The sequence below is a fragment of the Ceratotherium simum genome, chromosome 38, assembly GCF_057802395.1.
Source record: "Ceratotherium simum simum isolate JZ-2026a chromosome 38, ASM5780239v1, whole genome shotgun sequence".
Taxonomy (NCBI): Eukaryota; Metazoa; Chordata; class Mammalia; order Perissodactyla; family Rhinocerotidae; genus Ceratotherium; species Ceratotherium simum.
The window spans coordinates 20301485-20324646 of NC_141937.1; the positions used below are offsets into that span (position 1 = coordinate 20301485).

General features: G+C 39.2%; 1 protein-coding gene across 4 annotated transcripts in view; it reads left to right on the top strand.

Moving 5' to 3' along the window:
* ADGRG6 (adhesion G protein-coupled receptor G6) overlaps nucleotides 1–23162 on the top strand; it is a 132061-nt gene that overhangs the window by 105600 nt on the left and 3299 nt on the right. For 3 of the 4 annotated variants that reach the window (XM_014796516.2, XM_087425166.1, XM_087425165.1), the window contains 6 exons: nucleotides 945–1072; nucleotides 2033–2301; nucleotides 3717–3813; nucleotides 5296–5579; nucleotides 17994–18095; nucleotides 18982–19134. In XM_014796516.2, coding sequence (XP_014652002.1) covers nucleotides 945–1072; nucleotides 2033–2301; nucleotides 3717–3813; nucleotides 5296–5579; nucleotides 17994–18095; nucleotides 18982–19134 — 1033 coding nt within the window. Of the gene's footprint in view, nucleotides 1–944; nucleotides 1073–2032; nucleotides 2302–3716; nucleotides 3814–5295; nucleotides 5580–17993; nucleotides 18096–18981; nucleotides 19135–21145; nucleotides 21192–23162 lie in introns of all 4 variants that reach the window. The other variant, XM_087425167.1, reaches the window with a different exon arrangement.

A 23162-nucleotide genomic window follows, 5' to 3' on the forward strand; every position in this document is an offset into this window, starting at 1 on the left:
AATGAAAACAGAACAAAAACTTCTCAACAAGCGTTTTTTTCTATAATTTAAGACCTAAAAGTTTAAGCCAGATTGCTTTTGGAATATATGCCTTCCAACATCTGCATAATGGAGATGCCTTTCTCCTCCCACTAGGATTGAGTGGTTGGTCTTAATTCAAGATTTATCCCTATCCCAAATTCCCCATTTAAGGAAGAAAAGAAAGGTTTTCCTACCAGGCCCAGACTTTGCAAGTCTGTCAGCACAGTGAAATTAATACTTCATATTAATACGCTAGAAAGTGTTTGCTTCTTTCCAGCCCACAATAACCCCTCACATTTTAAATGGTGCCCTGTCAAGTCTCTAGGGGTCCAAAAATTATGACCCCAAAACTCTTAGTGGATTCTCATTTGTGGGAAAAAATAAAGACTCCACCCGATACATACTAAGCTTGCAAATGACCAGTTAGGAGCCTCAGCACCACGCTCAGAGCCGGACAGCCATGGTGCCCTCTGGCTGTCTCCCCTACTGCACAAGGAACGCAGGGCCACCCGAGGACCTGGCTATGTGGGCCATGGTGGCCTCTACTTGTGCTTGTGCCCCCAGCCCTGCAAATGTTAGGAGTGGCCTGGTAATTTATTATGCAAGGCCGTGACCTCCTCTCCAGTTTCTGTTAGGGGACCCAGTGGTTTTGCTCTTCGGTTTATACTGGTATGCAAAGAGCTTGGATAACAAAGTAACGATAAAAAGCAACGTGCAACTTTCTCGATAGCACCACATTTTTGTTTCATGGAGTGATCCACGAGAGTACGATAAATGGGAATTTCAATATTGATTTACACTGTTGCTTTTAGCCCCTAAGACTGAGCTGAGATTCTAAGTGCTAGCAATGAACTGTCCAATAAAATGAAACAGCATGCTCACAAAAAGAGAGATTCTTACGGCTGCTTCCATGTTTTGTGTAGGATCTTCAAGGAACCGCCTCCCAGATAGATGGAAGAAACACTAAAGTTCTCACCTTCATCACCTATATTGGGTGTGGAATATCTGCTATTTTTTCAGCAACAACTCTCCTGACATATGTTGCTTTTGAGTAAGTATTTTTCTATCTGCCAAACCCAGTGCTAACTGTTCCATAATGTGAATAAGAGAATTGCCTCAGCTTTTAAAAATATTTATGCACTTTGTGCATCATGTAGGGTGGTTCAGTTTTAATGTTCAGGTTTCTCGTAAGATATATGATGCAACGTGAATTTTCCAGCTATAGAATCTTAATTTATAATTACTGTATTTCTCTTGATAAAATGCATTGAAACCTGTTAGAGATAATTGCCATCTAAGTAAATAAAAATGGTAGGAAATGCTTTTTTTACATTGTAAAAGATGAAAACATTTGCTTCACAAATCTTATTAAATTAATCCTGAAACAGGAAATTTTTTTAAAAAGGATCCCTACCTCGTTAAAAATCAAGAAACTGCAAAAAATTTTAGAAAATTGTTTTTTAACAAAAATATCATAAAACTCCAGAATTTTTCCTGGATTGAAAAATAATCAATTTGTTGAAACCAATTGGAAATTTTGGAAACAATTTTGAAATAAAATTATTATTTAAAAAAACTCTTGGGGCTGGCCTGGTGGCATAGTGGTTAAGTTCGCACACTCCGCTTCAGCGGCCTGGGTTCATGGGTTTGGATCCTGGGCACAGAACTACACCACTCAAGCCGTGCTATGGAGGTTGTCCCACATACAAAATAGAGGAAGATTGTCACAGATGTTGGCTCAGGACCATCCTTCCTCAAGCAAGAAGAGGAAGATTAGCAACAGGTATTAGCTCAGGGCCAATCTTCCTTACCAGAAAACAAAAACCCAAAAACTTTATAATTTGCTAAATACTCCCAGATATCTTTCGTCCTCCTCCTAGTTTCACCGTGTCATACAGATGGTGCTATCTAACCTATTGCAGAGCTGTATAAGGTAGGAATTTACTGCCTGTGCCTCAAAGATTTATTTACAATATTAGTTCTCTCGTATATTTCTTTTGTCCTTTTCTAGAAAATTGCGAAGGGATTATCCCTCCAAAATCTTGATGAACCTGAGTACAGCCCTGCTGTTCCTGAATCTCCTCTTCCTCTTGGACGGCTGGATCACCTCATTCCATGTGGATGGACTTTGCACGGCAGTGGCTGCCCTGCTGCATTTCTTCCTTCTTGCAACCTTTACCTGGATGGGTCTAGAAGCGATTCACATGTACATTGCTCTGGTTAAAGTATTTAACACTTACATTCGCCGATATATCCTGAAATTCTGTATCATCGGCTGGGGTAAGCCTTCTAAGATTTTTTGCTTTTCTTTTTATTGTCCTGGAAATGGCCGGGTTCTCATAGGAAAATCCTATTTCGAAAGAATAGCACCTCTAAAAGAAACTTCAAAATTGCAAAGAATGTGGATTGGGTATATATATCCTAAGGAAAGGTCTTCCTCAGAATGGTATTTTTTAAAGCTATTCAACAGTCCTCACTAAATTCAGGAGTAAAGGAAAAAGCCCTAGCTCCTGAGTCACCACAGACTTATTTCCTGAGCCCAGAGCCAGCCCACCCAGGACTGAAGAAGCAGCTTGCAGGCAGTGGTGCATTTCCATTATGTTCCAAAACATAAAGGCCAGTCAGACTCCTAGCTATACTGACCCCCTAGACACAGGCCCAGGTCTTGGAAACCAGAGAGAGAATGTTATTTTTGTGTGTACAGCCAGAATACGGACAGAATTCTTGCCTTGCACTTCTTAACGTGATTCCTCAGCCAGACGTGGATGGTTGTATTAACCTGTGTGGAATCTTATAATCGGGCTCCTTTCTTTATCTGGGTTTCCTATCAAACCAGGCATTTTAGAGCTTTCTCACAAATCTCTTTTTCAGATGGCAGTATAGAAGTCTGAGACATTACCGAGGTATTTGGCACCACCTTAGAAGGCAATGAGAGCATCTTTCGGGGAGTTAGAGTAGTGTAGCATTTCCCCAGTGGAAGAGACATGGAAATACTTTATTGATTCTCTCAAGAGCATCAAGAAGACTATAAAGACTTTATACCCCCATTGTGTTTCTCCTCCTTTTTCTTTTTTTTTTTTAAAGATTTTATTTATTCATTTTTTTCCCCCCAAAGCCCCAGTAGATAGTTGTATGTCATAGGTTCACATCCTTCTAGTTGCTGTACGTGGGACTCGGTCTCGCGTTGGACGGAGAAGTGGTGCCTCGGGGCGCGCCCGGGATCCGAACCCGGGCCGCCAGCATCAGAGCGCGCACTTAACCGCTAAGCCACGGAGCCGGCCCTCTCCTCCTTTTTCTAAAGGCTTTTCTTTATATAGAAAGGACGGAATAAGCTGCAATTCCCTTATCGCCTGGAGTCGGGCAGTCTGAGAGTCCTCATCAGTGAAGCCACATTTACTGGTGCTGGATTCAATATAAGGCAGGTTCTGGTTCTCCAGTGGGTACCAGAAAGTAAACAGAATATTTAAATATCTGTCATTTAAGAGCAGGTTTTGATGGTTGCCAATTAGAGCTGGATATTTCCCAACAGAAAGGGGATTTTATGGTTGTTTTTAACCAAGTTGCCGGTTCTAAGAAATTTGATTTTGTGATATGGAGTGTTTTCTTTCTTTTCTTTTTCCTTGCCGTTATCAGTCTTATAAAGCAGTTCCAGATGTTTGAGAAGAGTTGTTTATGTAGTGGTCTTTTTATAACAGGTTTGCCTGCCTTGGTCGTGTCAATAGTTCTAGCGAGCAAAAACCAAAATGAAGTCTATGGAAAAGAAAGTTATGGAAAAGAACAAGGTGATGAATTGTAAGTAATAAAAACTTGTTGGGAATTTATTTGTGATGAGTAGATATCCTTTGATTCCTGAAGTTTAGTATAAGTTTCCATGCCAGTGGTGAGCCTCTTAATTTTGGAAGGTTGGAGTGCGTTTGCATGCCTTGCCAAAGTCTCTGCTATGCCACAGATGAATTGATTGAATGCCCTGAACTGTGTGAGCTACTTTTCTGTATTAACGCTGTGCTCTGTCATCTGGGGGAATTCAGAAGTCTAAGGTACTATCTCCTAGACTCAGAAGACCCATTCTTTTGGAGGAGATTACATAATACTCCCACCTCCTTAAACCCACACACATCTTCAAGAGAGTTAAAGAGCAGTATCAGACAGTGAATGATTCAATGCCAATACAAGTGTTATGTGGAAATGGGGAGAATGGAGAAATCAGTGAGTTCTTGAATAATCTGGAAAATTCCCTTCAGACTGTGAGATCATTGAGGCTAAGATTTTTTTATTGTTAAGTTTTGGTAATTAGTTCTCTCATACATTATCTAGCATACAGTAGGTACTCAATAAATCTTTGTTGATTGCATGAATTACTGAATGAATCAAGAGCCTACTCCTGACTGTAAGAGCTTACTCATTTCTGTATACATTTCATGGATGCATAACACTTTTGTATCCAGTCAATATCCAGTCCTGTCGCATACCCTCATGGCCTTCCTCCTTTTGTATTTCCAAAGTAACACTCAAAATACCCCACGAGCAACTAGACCAATTATATTAATAGGAATTATTCTGTCTGCAAGAATGGAGTCTGCATTTCTGCGTGCCTTAAATAAGTAGGAATTTACTCTTCTCACATGGCAAGAAACTTGGAAGTAGGCGACACGGGGATTGATTTTGTGGCTGAAAATGTCAAGACCAGCAGCTCTGCAGCAACTTTGTTGGCCTTCATCTCATGTGTATAAGATGATTGCTGCAGCTCCAAAGCTTGCTTTCGTGTTTGAAGCAGAAATGGGGAATAAGGCCGTGCCAGTTGAGCCTATCAAGAATAGCTCTCACAAAATCCCTTAGCAACTCTGCTTCCGTATCATTTTATAGAACAGTGTCCACATGGCCACCCCTTAAATACAAAGGAGATTGAGAAAATGAGTCTTCCCATTTCCCCTTCTCTGGAGTGCAGGCACATAAGAGAAAAGAGGGTTAGACCTGGTTTTTGTTGGGTGAGCCAACCAAGGGCATCTTCACACCAAGTCAGAATTCAAGAGGCCACCTTGTTTTCTTCTTAATTGTTGACTTAAACAACTAGATATTAAGATGGTGGCTATCTAAAACAAACTGAAAGAACTATGTAAATTGAGGCCCCAGAAAATGAAGTGACTTTCTAAAGGCATTTGAGAGACGCCCAGCTGTGAAATCTGCGGCAGCCCAGACTGAGCCGGGAGAAGTCTTCGGTCAACGGGACACGGGAATGAATCTCTTATTCTCTCTTGTTTCTTCTTCTTCTTTCAGCTGTTGGATTCAGGATCCAGTTGTATTTTATGTGGCCTGTGCCGGGTATTTTGGGGTCGTGTTCTTCCTGAACGTTGCCATGTTCATCGTGGTGATGGTGCAGATCTGCGGGAGGAACGGCAAGAGGAGCAGCCGGAGCCTGCGCGAGGAGGTCCTGAGGAACCTGCGCAGCGTGGTCAGCCTGACCTTCCTGCTGGGCATGACGTGGGGTTTTGCTTTCTTTGCCTGGGGACCCTTAAATGTCCCTTTCATGTACCTCTTCTCCATCTTCAATTCATTACAAGGTAAGATAAACGGTACCTGAACGGTTTCCGCTTTCTAATTGTATCGTATTTGCAAGCAGCTTCACTGTTGGGCAGATGCTATGCTAAGTTTCTACGTCACTATTCCAAGCGCTGAGCACAGTTCCCGGCACAGGGTGGGTCCTCTTGAAAAAGGTCTTGAATGGAGACAGGAGGTAGAATGTCACTTCGCTTGTTTTCAGTGATGTATCCCAAGCACCCAGAACAGTGCTGGGCAGACAGTAGGCACTCAATCAACATATATTGTTGCATGAACAAGTACAGGGCAGGGAGATGCCCAATGGGAAATGTGAAGGGATGCGCAGGCAACTTTTACCTTCTTCACGGTTTTTCTGAGTGTTGCTGCTCTTGATGGACCCTCTTCGCATGTGGCCGTACCATTCTTGGCCAGAAGAATTTTTAGACTCTATGCAGGGACAGCGCAATTCACTTTGATTCCTTGGCTCCTTGGATTTCAAAATGAATACCAACACTCTAGTTCAGGAATGTTCATTTGTTTGTGAGATATGGCAATTAGTTCAACAATTTAACAAACATTTGCCAGTGGCCTTGCTTTTACAAAAATACAAGGCTCTCTTCAAGGACTTAGTGGCATGCTTCTGATTCCATAATACATACCCTACTGTCATCTACGATGAATTTAACTTTTAAGCTTAAGGGAATATAAATTATGTTTTTTGGAAATTGGATGACGTTCTTTAAGATATCGGATATACCCTGTTGTTAATAAAACTCCCTGATGTTCAGAAGCGTCGTGAGGCCCACACTCCAAAAGGAATGAAGTGACAAAGCCTGGAATCTTTTTGAGCAGGGCAGTACCACTGGCTTACAGAAGCTACTGGCTGTGCATTTACAGGTGTGTGGGGAAGGAAGAACTAACTAAATAAATCTGAGCTGGGGTGGAAAGTGTGGTGGGAAGCAGGTTGTTGCCACTCACCGAATGAGATGCCAAGGCATCTGCGCTCTACAGGTGTGTTCTAAGAAAAGTCTGTATCTACCTGCAGAAGAGTGTTGACTGCTTTGTGTCACACATTCCTGCTTGGCTTATCCTCCTAGGTTTCTCACTAGTTCGTGAGCCCCTGCAAAAAAAATCTGTCCCATAGTAGGTGTTCAACAATTGTTTGTTAAATGAATAAATGAACTGCTGGATGAAAAAAGAGGAAGGGGCTCTGAGCTTGGCTTAAATCCAGTCTGAGACCTCTCCCGCATAAATACGCATTCAGCAAATTTTATTCAGGTTTACTTTCCCATAACAGAGGAAATATGTGGGCTCATTATCTTTAGTAAAGAGAATAATAAGCCTCAAGGGCACCTCTAAAAGTTGCAAACTGAATAGGTAGCATATGAAAACATCTTCATTGGGATCTAGCTTTGTAGAGGAAAGCGAGCATTCCTCTATTTCATCTCTTCTCTAATATACAGCGTAAAAGTGCCTAGATAAGTATTGACAAAAATGTCTATTCACATTAGAAATTCCATGGTTTTATATTTCATGACTGTACATGAAAGGCACATTAATCTGCCAGCCCAACCTTGTTTTTGCTGTTAGAATTTCCTGGCAGTTTCGGTAACGTTCGGCAGCCACAGTTGTCTCTTCAGCTCTGTTTCCATTAATGAGAATTGGGAGGTTTCATTTTTCCCAGCATGGAGGGAAAAATGTTGTAAACCATCATCAAGTCAGTGTTTTTCATAAATCACCAACTTTGAAGACCGATTTTAAATTATGTAAATTCAGAGCAGATTTCTGCACATCCAATGATATTAAAAACACCCCCTGAGAAGGAAATTTAAATTAAAAGTCAGTGATACAGAGCACAGGAATCCACCAACGATTGCTTATGGGCCAGGCTTGTACAAAAACTTCTCAGGATGCCGTGGAAGGTCAGTTAATGGTTTTTATTTGAGTCATCTTCTGAACATTCCAAGAGAGGCTTGGTTGTTGTTAAAAGTATATGCTTTATTAAAAGACACACAATCTAGGCAGTTTAAAAAAACAATTCAGTGAATGCAAAATGAACTCAGGTAGTACTTAGGCAAACTACATTATGTCTATTTTTTTTTCTTTCTGACATTCTTTATTCCAGCAAAAAAAACTTGACATGATCTCTTTGCCTCGTGGAGCTTATATTCTAGTAGGAGAGACTGACATTGCTCAAACATCACCATATAAGATGTATGTGGTGGTATTGAGTGCACATGACAGAAGGCATGATGACTAAGCTGAAATCTGAAGGAGCAATAGATATTAACTAGGTGAAAGGTGGGCATACAAGTGGAGGAAACGGTATTTCAGGTAGCGGGCACTTCATGTACAAAAAATTTGCTGTAGCTGGTGACTCTATCATATGCCGAAGGAATTAAAAGAAAGCTTGTTTAACCTGAAAGCAGAGAGAGAGAACAGAGCCAGGGGAGTGACAGGTGGTGTGGCGCAAAAGGAAGGCAGGGGCTGGACCACAGGCCCTGTATTTTGATCTTTGTATATAAGAGCAGTGGGAAGTCTTGGAAAGGTTTTAGGCCCGTGGAATGACATGGTCAGATGTACACTTTTTAAAGACAAAGCTGGGCACAATGTGGAGAATGGATGGGAGCAGCCCAGTAGTGTCTGTAGGGAGAGCAGACAGAAGGCTGTTGCAGTGGTCTGGGTGAGGTAAGGTGGTACAGCATTTTAGACTATGGTGGGTGTAGGGGAGCTGGAGAGACGTGAGCAGAGTCAAGAGAAATTTAGGAAGAATGCTACTACAAAAGTCTTACCGTTGGTTTGGTCATTAAGGTAAACTTGTATTTTTCTAGAAGGATTAGAGCAAGAGATCTTATTAATGTAATAGTGTAGTTAATTGAAGCCTGTCATTATAAGTCTTACCAAGTGGCTCAAGATTTAGAGTGTAATACAGTATTTCGAAAACGAAAATTATGCCAAACCAATTCTAATCTTCTTAGATTTAGCTTGCAGCTGAGCATCTAAAATTCAGCAGGGTCTTCATTATGAGTGCCACAAGTCACCCTGTAGTGTCACAGAGGTGGGACCCACAAGGGAGACAAGTGCTGGGTCTACAGTGGTGTCAGGGCGTGTATATCATGGAGTGGCTTTTGCCAGCAGATTTCTTTTTACTTTTGTGAATCTCCTCAAAAATTTGGTTCAAAAGTGTTGAAAATCCATTTTATCTTTCAGGATTCTTAGAAATAAATGTACATATGTGTGTGTACAAACACACATACACATGTGTAATTCTATGAGTACTCACATAAATTTATGTAGCCTATATATTAAAATTTTATATATATTTTATTTTTATTTTCTTTTATTTTTGTTTTTTTTTTTTTTTTTAAAGATTTTATTTATTTATTTTTTCCCTCCAAAGCCCCAGTAGATAGTTGTATGTCATAGCTGCACATCCTTCTAGTTGCTGTATGTGGGCCTCGGCCTCAGGATGGACGGAGAAGTGGTGCCTCGGTGCACGCCCGGGATCCGAACCCGGGCCACCAGCATCGGAGCGCGCGCACTTAACCACCAAGCCACGGGGCCGGCCCATATTTTTGTTTATTTTTAATATATACTTTTATCTTTATGTTTATTTTATTTTTATATGTATTTTTATTTTTTATATACACTTATAACTGTACAATTTAATTGCCAAAAACCATGTTAAATGGATATCAGAAAATTATTGTAGGGCCAGCCCCGTGGCTTAGCGGTTAAGCGTGCGTGCTCTGCTGCTGGCGGCCCGGGTTCGGATCCCGGGCACGCACCGACACTCCGGCCATGCTGAGGCCGCGTCCCACATACAGCAACTAGAAGGATGTGCAACTCTGACATACAACTATCTACTGGGGGGCTTTGGGGTGGGGGAAAAAAAGGAGGAGGATTGGCAATAGATGTTAGCTCAGAGCTGGTCTTCCTCAGCAAAAAGAGGAGGATTAGCACGGATGTTAGCTCAGGGCTGATCTTCCTCACCAAAAAAGAAAAAAAAAAAAGCTGTCTGGAAAGGGCCTTGGATACCATTCTGAAGAATAATCTGGACTTGGTCCTATTAAAAAAGAAAGAAAGAAAAAAGAAAATTATTATAGTCTATGTGCCTATAACTAAAATTTTACCTACTTGAACAAGCACATGAAATCATGTATTGAATCAAGGTTGAAACCAAGTTTTTCTAATTTTCCACAGTATATTGCTTTGTTCTTTTTATTTTACCTACTTCGCTTGATTAAGTTATATATTAATCATTTCATTGATTCTTTTTCTTATAAGATGAAAAGATAAAACCATATCTTCTTTTAACGTGGTGAAATTACCTATTTATCTGCTTTGCTATCTTTGCTGCTTTCCAAGGGTTTGAAACTGGCAAATCATTGTATTAGAAATATTAGTTATTTCTGAAGAGTATGACTTGAGAAAATTGTCTGGTATACAGATTGCTATTCAAAAGAGAACAGATGTTTGACAAAAAGTACATCGTAAGTCACATGCCTAAGAACATTAGCCCACAACTATAATGTAATTCATCCGAAGGAAATAAAAGGCACTTCCCTGGTTGCTGAGATCTTGGCCAGAGTCCTCTTGGGCATCTATATTCTGTGACAATATCGATGCCCTTGTAGGACTGGATTATTGCCCTAGGATGCAGCACAGGCACCTAGTTGCTTGTTATACAAGTGATGAACAGTATCTCAGACTGTATATTTTTTCATTAACTGTACAAAAGTATTTGACACTACCCATTAGATTAGGCTTCCCCAACATATAGGGAAGTTTAACACTCCTGATAAGTTCATCAAGATGCAAAGTCTAGCCCCATACCAAGAGCTTGATCTTCAACTTTTCTCTTCCAGTTATGTGAAACAATATCGATTAATAGTCTTGGGCATAATCATCCCATCTTCTGTACGTATATATGACAGCATCATGAGATGCAACATGTGGTTCTGCAAATAGAAGTTGCTGTGGCGAACACAGAAGGGTATTCATCTACTCAGAGATAATGTTTGCCATTAATTAATTTGATAATATTAAAATACCCAGAGCAACAGAAATCGTTTAAATGTGTATAGTCCATTGTGGTTTACAAAGCACTTGCACATAACATTGATGATCCGATGTAATTCTTGCAGCAAGTCTAGAAAATAGCTATTCAGGAAAGAGGGTATTTTCTCCATTTTATAGATGAAGAAACAAGCTCAGAAGAATTAATGACTTTCCCAAGATTGATTTGGATCTGACAGTGTAATATTTATAATATTGCATATATAAAAATAGACACATTATTAGGGGAGAAATGCATAAGCAGAAAAATAAAACAAATTACTACCCTTTCTATTTTTTATTTCAAAGTTTCTAGAAAGTGAATACCTATGTTCATTTGAAAAAACTGTTAGTAAATATAGTTTAATGAATAAATGGGAATTTACTCTCTTACCCTTATTTAGCAAAAATCATTTAGGGAAATATATTTATTTTTATTTTAATCAGATTGGTAAACTAAGAAAATTAAATCAAATTGTGGGTCAGGAGCCTCCTGGCAGGTAGGCTGTGCTGTAATTACATGTACAACACTCAGAGTGGACTGGCGCCAGGGTAAAGAGAGGAACCACCTTTAAACCCCCGACTTCTGAAGCGACATCGTGTTGGCCAAGACATTACACACTGCAAGGAAATAAATTACTCATCTTTTGGCAGGGCATTTTGTGCCACAGAGAAATAATTTTCTAAAGGGCACCTCGGTAGTATGAAAGGAAGATTCAGGAGGTTCCCAAAGAGAAACCATAAACCAAGATTCCCAGCCCAGCAGCCAGCTGGCTATGTCTGTGAGACAACAGAACATATGAGCTGTTCAAAGATTTATACTCAGGCTTGCTAGGAAGCTCAGAAGTTATCTATACCATTTTTGTCAAAAATCAGTTATCTAGATCATATATCCTTTTTTGCCCAAATACCTGATTTGGTTAATGCTTGATTGATTTTCCCATCAAAACTCCAGAAGCACTTATGTTCATGGGCCTGATTAAGATACTCATCATCACTCCCCACTCAGATTCCATCCTACATCCCTGAAGTTATCCTTGTCTGTAGTCTTCCCCTTAACTGTGTTCCAGGATCTTGATTATCCAGGGTGAGAAAAAGTCAACTTAGGCCTTTTGTTGGAATATGTTGATGATGACTGAAAGTGTCAATGGCCTTTAGTTGGTAAAGAACTCATTAGGAGATAAGGACCCAAGGTTTTTTGTTTTATTTTCTCCTCCAGGCTTCTTGAAAATGACATCTTAGAGCAGTAAATGTGCTGCCCTGAATTTTACTGTATAGCATCTATTTTCATATCCAAGGGAAACTGTTCCTTGGCAATTTTTTTTTAACTTTCGATAATCAGGCTAAAGATCTGAGAACATCCCTTTGGCTACTCATTTTATATCTGCCCACATATATTTGCCAGAATCAACCAAAGGGAATGAGTTCTATGTGGGAGCCAATTTCCCAGCCAAAATATTGAGGCTAAATATATCTTTTTTCCTAAATAAATAGTTAAATAGCTCTTATAAAGACCAAGATTAAAGACAAGCCCATACAATCTACAGTGAATATAATGCCAATACTTGGAAGGAGGCTTATTTTTTTTTTCAAACATGCTACTTGAATGTGTTCTGAGGTAGACAAAAGGCCTAGATATCAAGTCCTTTGATGCGATTTTTCAGAATATTTCTCACTCCAAGTCTAGCACACTCTCTTAGGTGTCCCTTCACCATATTTACTGAACTATCCTCGGCCTGTGTGTGCTTCTCTAGGAGGATTTGAAGATGTGGAGTTCCTTACATTTTCCTTCCTAACAGAACCCACGGGCAGGCCCACTGCCCACATACTTGCAATACCCTTCCTCCATCACAATTGCAAAGGTCATTTATCTTAAATGAGAAGATTGCAAGATTTACTGAGAATTAAAATACCTTGAATTCGCATGTTGGTCTAAACTTTTTAAAAAAGTGAGCAGAAGCCTCTGGTTAGTGAAAGGTGGAGGTAAGAGGAAGACAGGGGTAGGGGGGGATGAGCAGGTAAAGGACTGGTCAGGAATCTGTTCATTTAAAGTAGGTTTCGGTTTTTGTTTTTCTCTTGTCCTAGCATGGAATCTGGGTTCATATAGGTAAAATAACGAATAAGGCAGTTATCAAGCTGGAGAAACTATTGCTCAGGGATTTCGGCTTGGAGTCATCAGACTGGTGGTTTTTCAGGCTACGAGTCACCAAAAAAGGACCATCATGAGCTCTGTTTTGTGAGCTATAAATGTTCCGTGGAACAGCATGAGCCTGTCAGAATGAAGTAAAGGCTTTAATTCTAAATTCAATCTTTTGAGCCATTTTAGCGTCCAGCTTTTATGGGCACTGTTCCCTACGCCCTGGTCAGTTAAATAAATCTGTACGGCACCAGGAAGAATAAAGGCCGATGATTACAGTCCCTGGTCACGGCTTAAAGCCCTTTCCAGAAAGCCAGAAGAGCATACTTTTCCAGGTGGTATTAGAGACTCTTGAAGGTGCCGTGTGGTTGATATGGATTCTCAAAGGGAAAACGTTTGATAGAAATAGAACAGAGACAGGGATGAGAAATCAAACCAAGTCCCTGGATGTCAGTGTAGAACTCTGAAGTTTTATGATTTTAGTTCTGCTGCTGGCACCAAGATCTGTAAGTAGATGGAAAAAAAAAAAAAACACTCAGAACTGAAGAGGGAATAGCCCTCTGTTTTCTCACTTTGGCCTCTGAGTGCCCTTGGCTTGCCTGCTGCATTTTCTGTTTCTCCTTCCTGAAGTGTGTAGAATTTCTTTCCATGCTGCGTATGTGTACTCTTCCTGATGCGATACCTAGCACATTTCCCACTGCTGAACTCCAAAAGGGATGTTTTGGCCTGAAAGAATTTTGGTATAATATTTATTGCCAGGCTAACTTAAATTCATGTGAAAAGCATTAGTTACTGCAAATAGCAAAATAACCTATAATGAGAATCCTACTCTGATTTAAAATGGAAACATATCTCATGGCTAAAGAATCTGCATGTTACCTTGGAATTCGAAAATGTATTCATTCCTAAGAATTCTAATTTTTCACGCCTATTATCTAATTTTGTCGCATAGCGTCACAATTCATAGTGGGAGTTGGAGCATTTAAATGATTTCTCTTCTATCACATAATTTTAGAGGAGATGTATCAAATTTTGAATCTAATTATGCCAAGGTCTCTTAATATACGGGGTTTCAAACTTATTGATGCCTGTATATTTACAAGCAAATGTGGTTGCTTAAAAATAGGCAATGTCATCTAACGTTTTATTATTATGATTTAGAGGAGAACCGAACAATCTAAAAATAATGTTTTCTTAAGCCAGTTTTATCTTATCTTTAATCTCTCTCCCTCTGACTACAGTCAGCATCAGATCCTCAAAATAATTCACGTCTTAACATCCCAGCAAGGCTGAAAGAGCGAATCCGTGAACTTGCTCTCTTCCAGTGTCCTCAAAACACCAGACATAACCTCTGAAGTTTTTTCCTCCGGTATATATGACATTTATAAAAAATACAATGTGTTAAGGGAAGGAGTGTCTAGCAGATTTCGCCCTCTGCCCTCGACTAAAAGAATATCATTTGCTCCATGTGAGGCCCTGTAGTGAGTAATGCCTGGCTGAATGCCTGGGAATGAAAGCCCTTCACTGGAGTTTATCATCTCTTCCCGCTCTAATACTTGATTGTGTTCAACGGTCGTTTAGGAACACACAGTTACCTGTATTTTCAGCTATGTGATAAAAATACCTCTAAGAACAAATTTTGCGAATTCTGCCCTAGTTAACAAAAATAGAGTAAACCCCAGGCAAAGAGCTCCCTCCTCTCAAACCGCAGCCTCCTTCATCTGTAACCTATGGCGACCTTACCTCTGGCTTCCATGCCCTCTGCCATCTTTACTCTGTAACTGCCACTACCTCTTACAAACTTCAAAGGATCTGACCCAATTCACATTGTTTATTCACATTGGTTATTTACACTATGGGTGATACAAAGCGTGTTTACTTATTCAAAGGATTTTCTGCCTTAGCAAACTGGTTAGGGAATTGGGGGTTGTAGGAGTGGGAAGGCTTTGAAAAGCAGTCAGATTTAGTCATTTAGAGTGAAGATGAGGTCCGAACCCAAAGATGTCTACTCCCTGTTCCCTGGGGAGGTAGATCAGCCGGCAGTCTGATTCTGAGGGGTTTTGAGTGTAGAAGAAAATCTCTCCCTACTCTGAGCCTTGGGGTGCCCCAGCACGGGCCGGGCCTGTCTGCACGCAGATGTGCTGTCTCCAGCTCATCCTGTCCACCTGTCCCCAGCACAGGGACCTGCAGGAGGTGTGTGTGTGTTTGTTCTCTGAATGATTGAAATTTGATTTGTATTTATTAGAGCTTTTTAAAATAAAATTAGAACTTCCCTAACCTATCTGATATAATTTCAGACAAAGAACTATGCCCCTAGGATATATTTCCTTCACTAATTACTTTATTACTAATAAAGTATTAGTAATAAATAATATATAATAAAATAATATTTTACTTATATAAATATATATGATATAATAGTAATAATAATAAATAAAATGATAATATTACTAATTACTAATATGACTTCACTTAGATCTTGAATGCCTTTTTATACCTTTCAGATAAATGTGTTGGAATTTTCCAGGAAACTTTTAATGGGCTGGTCATCCATTTGAAATCAGTGACCAGAATTAAGTCAGTATTTTCATCGTGACATTTTTCTGCAAGTCAAACTATGGAATCATTTTCAACCAATAATTTCAGTAGGAATTTATAGAGCACCTACTAAGGGTCAGGCACTCACTGATGATAAACAAGAAGCCAAATCCAGAGGAGGGGAATCAGCCGCAGTCATTTCATTTCAGGGCCCATCCTGTAGAAATCCAACACGCTACTTTTTTAATACTTCATAAGAATGTAATTTATTCTGGAATCAAATTATGGGCCATTTTGAGTTAAGACACTAAAAAATAAAACATAGAAGCATAACTTTAGACATATTTTTCAAACTTAACTGTACACATCAAAAGAAAGTACTTTCAATACTTTTTCCCACTTTGCCAATTGTACATGCTACAATGTAATTTACAGTTTTCTTGATTAATCCTCCGCATTCAAAAAGAATGGGTAAGTCTTAATGTCCCTTGAACGTACTGTAATAATTTTTACTTTTGTGCCTTTCCGTGCTAGACCCTTCGCCTCATGAAAGCAATGATTGTGTATCTTGTTTATCTTTGAATCTCCAACTCCTAAAACACAATGCCTCCTGCTTAGCAGTGCTTAGTACCTTTCCTGGAAACTTCCCCCACCTCCCCACCGAAGCTTTCTTCAGGTTCAGTTCAAGCCCTGCATCCTCTAACAGACTCTCCCTGATGCAGATATTCTGCTTGGTATGGTATATCACTATGTCAGTACCTAGGCAACTAATTTGCATGCTTTTCAGATACTTTGGCCTTAAATGTATTTTCATTGTGTTCCTCTTGCCCCCTAATTTGTGTTCTACTCACTCCTATTGTTAAGCCCCCATCCCCAAATGCATTTAATGCAGTAGAATGTACATATAAGTATTCAGTGAACTCATGTAGAATAGATGAGCAATTAATCATGGTTACTATTCATTCATTCAACAAACGTTCATGGAGTTCCCTGACGTCATCTGGGAATGGCCCGTCCAGTATTGGGTGGACAAACACCCCTGTGCTCTTGGAGCTTATTCTCTACTAGCAAGAGATAATCAAGAAAACAAATTAATGAATAGATGAGGAATATAAGGCTGTCAGGTGCTGGTCAGAGCCATGATGAAAATAGGTATGTGCAAGGGTGTGACTAGAGACTAAAACATAAAAAAAATACAACAAACAGTTGGTGATGGCCTCTTTGAGGAGTTAACAGTTGATCTGAGACCCGAATGACAGGTAGGACCCTGTTATGGAAAGATTTCAAGGAAGAGCCTTTGAAGTGGTATAGGGCACGAACAAGCTTGATATGTTGGTTTGAGGGTAGTGATGAAGACGACTTATATTTAGAATATTAGGGGTTTGAGATGCTGCTAAATGGAGTGAAGATGTCCTGTAAGCAATATGGGTTGGAATTCTGGTTGGGGAGAGAAAGGAATGGGGGCAAATATAAAGACTAGTATATGGTACTTGTCCAGCACGACTGGAAGAGATTAGTACCTACTGGGACAGTGTAGCCATAGAAAGGATGGAAACCCAGGACTGCGTCACAGACATGTCAACATTTTAGAGTAAAGCCAAAGAATCTATTTAAGGAGAGCACAAAACAAATTAGGAAGAAACCTAGGAGAAAATCGTGTTGAGAATGGATTGGAAGAATGAGAGAACAGTCAAGTGCGTTGAATGCTGTTGAGAGGTCTCATAAAATGAGAGTGAAAACTGAGTTACCAATACAGGAGTCACTGTGATTTTTACAAGAGCCATTGTAGTGGCATCGTAGATATGGACATAGCCTATTTGGAGTGGAGACAGCAAAAGTTAACTATTTCAAGAAGTTTTATTGGGAAAAGGAATGAGGAAATTGAAGCTTGAAGAAGATTGGGGGTTAAAGGAGGAATTTTTTGTTTGATTTTTAAAAGAGAGTTACAAGAATATGGTTGTAAGTAATGGGAATAACTAAGTATACAGGGAGAAATGGATGAGACAGAAAAGAGAAAGTAAAAATGCAGAAGCAAAGGCCTTGAAAAGTTAAAAGGGGTTGGCTTCCAAAGCACAGGTGACACAGTTTTTGAAAGGTGCGGGGAGTGACTATAAAAATGAAGACTATTTCACAATACAGAAATATTTTTGTGTTAAAAGGTTGAGAAACTAAAGCAGGCCAGGTGGAGCCTCATGAATGTGCTGACTTGGGGCCATTTTTGACCTGCAAAAATAACACTTTTCTATAGCCCAAACTTATAATGATGTGCATACATAAAATATCTTAGAATATATAAATTGAAACAGTTGGTGAGTTCATGAATGTTTTCAGTTTCTCTTTTTTCTAAATTTTGTGAAATGTTTTCACATAATTTTAGAACAAATAGAAGGGAAATACTAAATGCCTCTTAAATTGAATATTGCCTGTTTCAGCTTAGTCTTTAGGTTAAGTCATAACAAATGCCGAACAGAACAGGCAAAGACAGAAGCAGATCAATGTAATTATTCTAGTTTTATCTGAGCCTCTGTGTTCTGTTCGAAAGGATTAAGACATCTACTACACACTTCATGATTCCTTAGGATCTTGGTTTCTTAGTGACTCAGATGTAAAAAATTTTAAATTAAAATGAATCCATGTGTCTTGTAAGATTTATCTGTAAAAATGTGTCCGTGGGCTTAAATGTTGGTGTTTTCTTTTGTCCCAGGCTTATTTATATTTATCTTCCACTGTGCTATGAAGGAGAATGTTCAGAAGCAGTGGAGGCGGCATCTCTGCTGTGGGAGGTTCCGGTTGGCAGATAACTCAGGTAAAGGGGCCTGTGGGTGTTCACATCTAAGAGGAGTCGGAAACGTCTGTCACTGGGTCTTCCAGTCAGAGCAACCCAGTCCCAATGGTGGCAAGATGTAAAGGCGGAGTCTTAGTGTATTAGGACTGCACGAGATCTGAGGACTCTGGGCCCAACCCTCCTATTCTGCAAAGGAGAAGCATGAATTCCAGACGGGTTAAGTGAGTTGCCCAAGGTTATGTGTCTAATTTAACAACTCAGATATCCAGAGGTTCCACACCTTTCCACATTTTTGAGGTCCTCAGTTACATTATTAGGGAAAAAGATTTTTCTCAATATAAAAAATACCTGAAGAGGGCCAGCCTGGTGCCATAGTGGTTAAGTTTGCCCTCTCCACTTCAGCGGCCTTGGGTTTGTGGATTCGGATCCCGGGCACCGACCTACGCACTGCTTATCAAGCCATGCTATGGCAGGCGTCCCACATATAAAGTAGAGCCAGATGGGCACAGATGTTAGCCCAGGGCCAATCTTCCTCAGCAAAAAGAGGAGGATTGGCAATGGGTGTTAGCTCAGGGCTGATGTTCCTCACACACACACACACACACACACACACACACACAAAATACCTGAAGAAAAGTAGTATTTTTTTTTTTCATCAGTGGTTACTTCTCACCCTTAGGATATTAAAGTAGGATTTTAAACAATATGTACACAAGGTCAAAGTAAGAAACTTCTCTATTTCTTCAGTTTATTACTGTTTACACGTCAATCTCTTCTCTGAGCCATTGCCAGTATATCAGAAAATCAAATGCTCTGGACAAATTACTTAAATAATGTGATGATGGTTCTTTAGGGTGGAACATATTCCCCCTAAAGCAGATTCATGGGGAGATGTCATTTCTTTCAGACTGGAGTAAGACAGCTACCAACATCATCAAGAAGAGTTCCGATAATCTCGGAAAGTCTTTGTCCTCAAGCTCCATTGGTTCCAACTCAACCTACCTTACCTCCAAATCGAAGTCCAGCTCTGCCACATACTTCAAAAGAAATAGCCACACCGGTGAGTCATTCCAGCCATGGTGAAGATGTTCTTTGATGTAATTCTCCTTATGTTTTCATGGCGAAAATTGGCATATCATGAAGACTGATAGATCCCATTGCCCATTCGGGTGCTTATTTTAGATTTCTGAAAATCAAAATCTGTTTGAAGACTTTGTCCAGCACCTTTGTGAATATTTTGTTGTTTTTTTTTTAAATTTTACAACCAAAATTGAATCTACGTAGCCATAATATCAACTCTGAATATTATGATAACTTCGTTTGATTCAAAACAGTTTTCTTAAAAAGTTTGGTATCTTGTTTAAAAAGCTATGTGTTTTTATTTTAAAATATAGAAATTGAGCTGCAGATTATTTCAACAAAGGTTGAAAGTTACTTGGCAAATTGGCAACAAACAGGAAGAAACACCATCCAGGATTTATGTTACATTTAAAACTTAAGTCCTTAATAGGGAGCAATATACTTGAAAAGTGACACAGGATGGTGAGAAACATCATGTCTTTGTTCCTCTCCTGTATCTTCATGATGTTTACAGTGACCCACCACACACTCTGACTCTGAGCATGTGGATGAACAATCCTGAAGACGACATGGAAACAAAGACTATTTTGCAGTACTTGATAGCCAGTGAGTGGTGTGAAAAGGTGTAATCTTTTAATAATTTCAGAGGGAAATAGCAGAATTGCTGCTTTTAAATACAAATGCAACCTCAAGGAAACAGCTGTCAACACTTTGCACCCAGAACTTTCCTAATTAAAGACGCTCTAAAAGGATAGTGGAAATAACTTTCTAATTTTGAATTTGTTTAGCTATTAAACATAAGCAGAGGTTAATGGCACAGAAGAGATTTTTATTGGTCTTTTTGCAGATCGAGAGTGTGTTGTATGATGTGTCTATGACTGTTCACATTGCAAACACTTGAATTTCAAATGACCCTTATGTCCTTTTCAATCCTTCCACCTGCCCTGCCTGCACCACTGTCTGTGCCTTGCAACCAGAGTGGCCACTGCCTGGGATTCAGGATAGCGTCGTGGAAAAAAGTTTGAGTCTTTAGAGAGTTTGTTAATTCCAAAATTAATTAAAGAAAGATCCAAAACCTTGAAGCAGTTTAGGACAGCTGTGCTTAAAGTTTTTTGGAGTCAAGGATATTTTTGAGAAGCGAGTAAAAGCTATGGACTCTCTTCCAGAATTAGGTGCAGCCTTTGAGTCCTGTACACAAACAATTTTGCCTAAAATTAAGAGGTCTGTGCACCCCTGCTTGAAATACCTGTGTAAGAAAATTGATAACAGGTGTATAGTCTGAGTGAGAGTCTTCTACCTAATTGGTAGTTCCCTGGCACAAAATATCTTTTACTTATAATGAATGAGTTTTTCACGTTATTTAGTCAACCTTAAAATTAGATACTCATTTTGCCTCCCCTTCTAAAATGCAAATAGTAAATGCATTGTAAGTCAGTTATGAATGAGTAGGGATTACTAGACCAATTGAATTGTTTTCTCTTAACACAGCTGAGAATAGCTAACCTGAAGAAATGCCACTATTAAAAGGGGAGAGAAGATAACATGGTAGATAATTTGGAACAGGGAGCATTTTGGAAGTATTAACAAAATATTGGGCGGTGTTAAGGAGCATGGGGAAAACTGACTAGAAGATAAGAAATGGAGAAACCAAAGAAAAACTTTACTATTTCAAAATTTCAAGTGTGTGTATGCGTGTTTAAAGAGTGCATTTGTGTTTTTTCTGTTTCCCGTAACAAAACCCTTCGGGTTAAATAGGTTCTTGTCAACTAGTGTAAGGATCTAGTCAGCTATATGACATTACTTCTGTGAAATAATAAATTCTGGTTTCCAATTAAGTCACACACAAATAGCCCTCTGCTACCTGGCTAGTTCTCAGTGGGACTGGGATGTACTTAGGTCACTTGGAGTATGCAAAAATCACTGCATATCATGGATATCTAGCTGGTTTATTTCTTGGAATTGATCTAGAAATTCATATGTTTGTGGTGTAGATAATGTCTTCTAAGAGCATTCCTTCAACAAAAGTGGATCATTCAGGTAAACTTTTATTACTTTTTGAATGCATGAATTTTTTGCAAGGTAATAAGAGAATATTTGCATGGATTGAGCTAAGACTCTTGCTGCACCAGCAAAATTGCTTGTTTTTTTTACGATACTTCTCAGCTAGCACAATGACATTTCTGCATTGAGCTGGAATTTCTGAAATTTCAAATGGTTGTGTGCTGTGCTGGCTCTTCTCTGCTTGGGGGTGTCTGCAAGCTGCTCTTTCTAGGAAATGTACCATGTTCTGGAGTGAGTGGGTCACATATCAGGTAAAATAACAAAAAAAGCAGTACTCGAGAGGTTTGTTACAGAAAGGAGTGAAATTGTTTACTTTTCCACTGCTTTTATGGATTACTGAATATGTCATGGTACATTCATAGAAGTCATAAAAGAAAAATTGTCAATTCTAAGCGTGCTTTTTGAAGATTTTTATCTGCTTGAAATTTCAGCATAGGTCAAATTATAGTTCATTTCCCTAGCCCCTGGTTTTCAAACTTGCAGCTATAATCAAAATCTCTATTTCCCATGATGTAATATCTAAACAGAGGGCTGGGAATAGCATGTATATTGAAATACAGCCCTTGCTCAGAATTTTACTTTATTGGACTGTGAGACCCAAAAAATTGGGTCACATATTTGGAATGAAGCTGGTCTACTCTCTAAAAAGTACACGGAAGTTGTCAACGAAGCAGAATGAGTATCACCTGACAGTTGCTTTGAGGTTGTGTGGTTTTCTAAAAACGTCAAGCACAAATTGTTCATGATTGAGATTTAAGTCAGTAGGAAAACTCCTCAACAGAAAACCAATGGCTAGTGAATATGAACTGAAGGGAAGCAGAGAATCAGTCAGCTTGCTGAGAGCTAAGTGGGGAGGGACCCTATACAAAGGCTCCCTGAGCCGTCCTCTCAGCGATCCTGGGACATAATCGTTCTGCCCTGCTGCCGTCTGCCTGTCCTTCCCATAAACTGTCTATTCTCTCTTGCTTCCTTTAGTGTGTGGAGTGAGGACACCATTTCCTGTTTTAGCCTTCATTTTATTTAGTGTCTGCTCCAACACAAGACGGCAGTTGAACAATTTGAGTCGGTTCCAAAGACAACAGATGCAGTGATGATGACTTTTACCAATTATTGATGGATTTCTAATGTGGTGTCACATACTGGGTCCAACTTACCTCAAAACATAAAACGCCTGGAGTGAACATTCCAGTTTTGGAGCCGTGATTCCTAGAAGCAGTTTTCATGATTGTGATTTTGCCTCTTCCACAGTGAATAAAGAGGATATGTCTGTAGGGAACTGAGTATTTTGTAGAAGGTCATATTTGCTCCTTCCTGGGTGTGAAATCTCTGTGGTTAATTTTAGAGTAGAATTTTTCTCCAAAACGTGTTGGGAAAAGGAAGAGGGCAGATACTTATAGGATATTCATAGGGTACATGAAGACAGCCATATGTATTGGTAGATAATAGAGCTTAAGTGAGTTTCAGAGCACTGTCTGAGCCAATTTTAGAAACCTTTTGGGTCTAAGGAAATAATATTTAAATATATGATACTGAGAAATTCAGAACAGAATTTATTCTGTTAGCAGTCATTTATTACTGTCAATTGCTATGATATTACTGTCAGTAATAACATCATTCTGAGACTGTAGCATAGTTAATAAAAACATGTACTTAAAATATTTCTGATAAAGATAATTCTGATTTCTCTAATTTAAAAATATTTAATAAAAGATGCCTGTTTTCTATATCCCAGTCATTTCACCAGCTAAAAACCATGGGAAAATGTGTTCGAAATAGCCTTTCATGTTTATTTTCATTCACTTTTATTCTCCAAAGTCCTTTAAATTACATTTTATAAAATTTTTTATTATGAAAAGTGTCAATAAAAAATAGGACAGAATAATGAATCTCCTTGTACCTATCAACTCGTAGCCACCTACCAATTTTCCCCCTCCTGTATTATTTTGA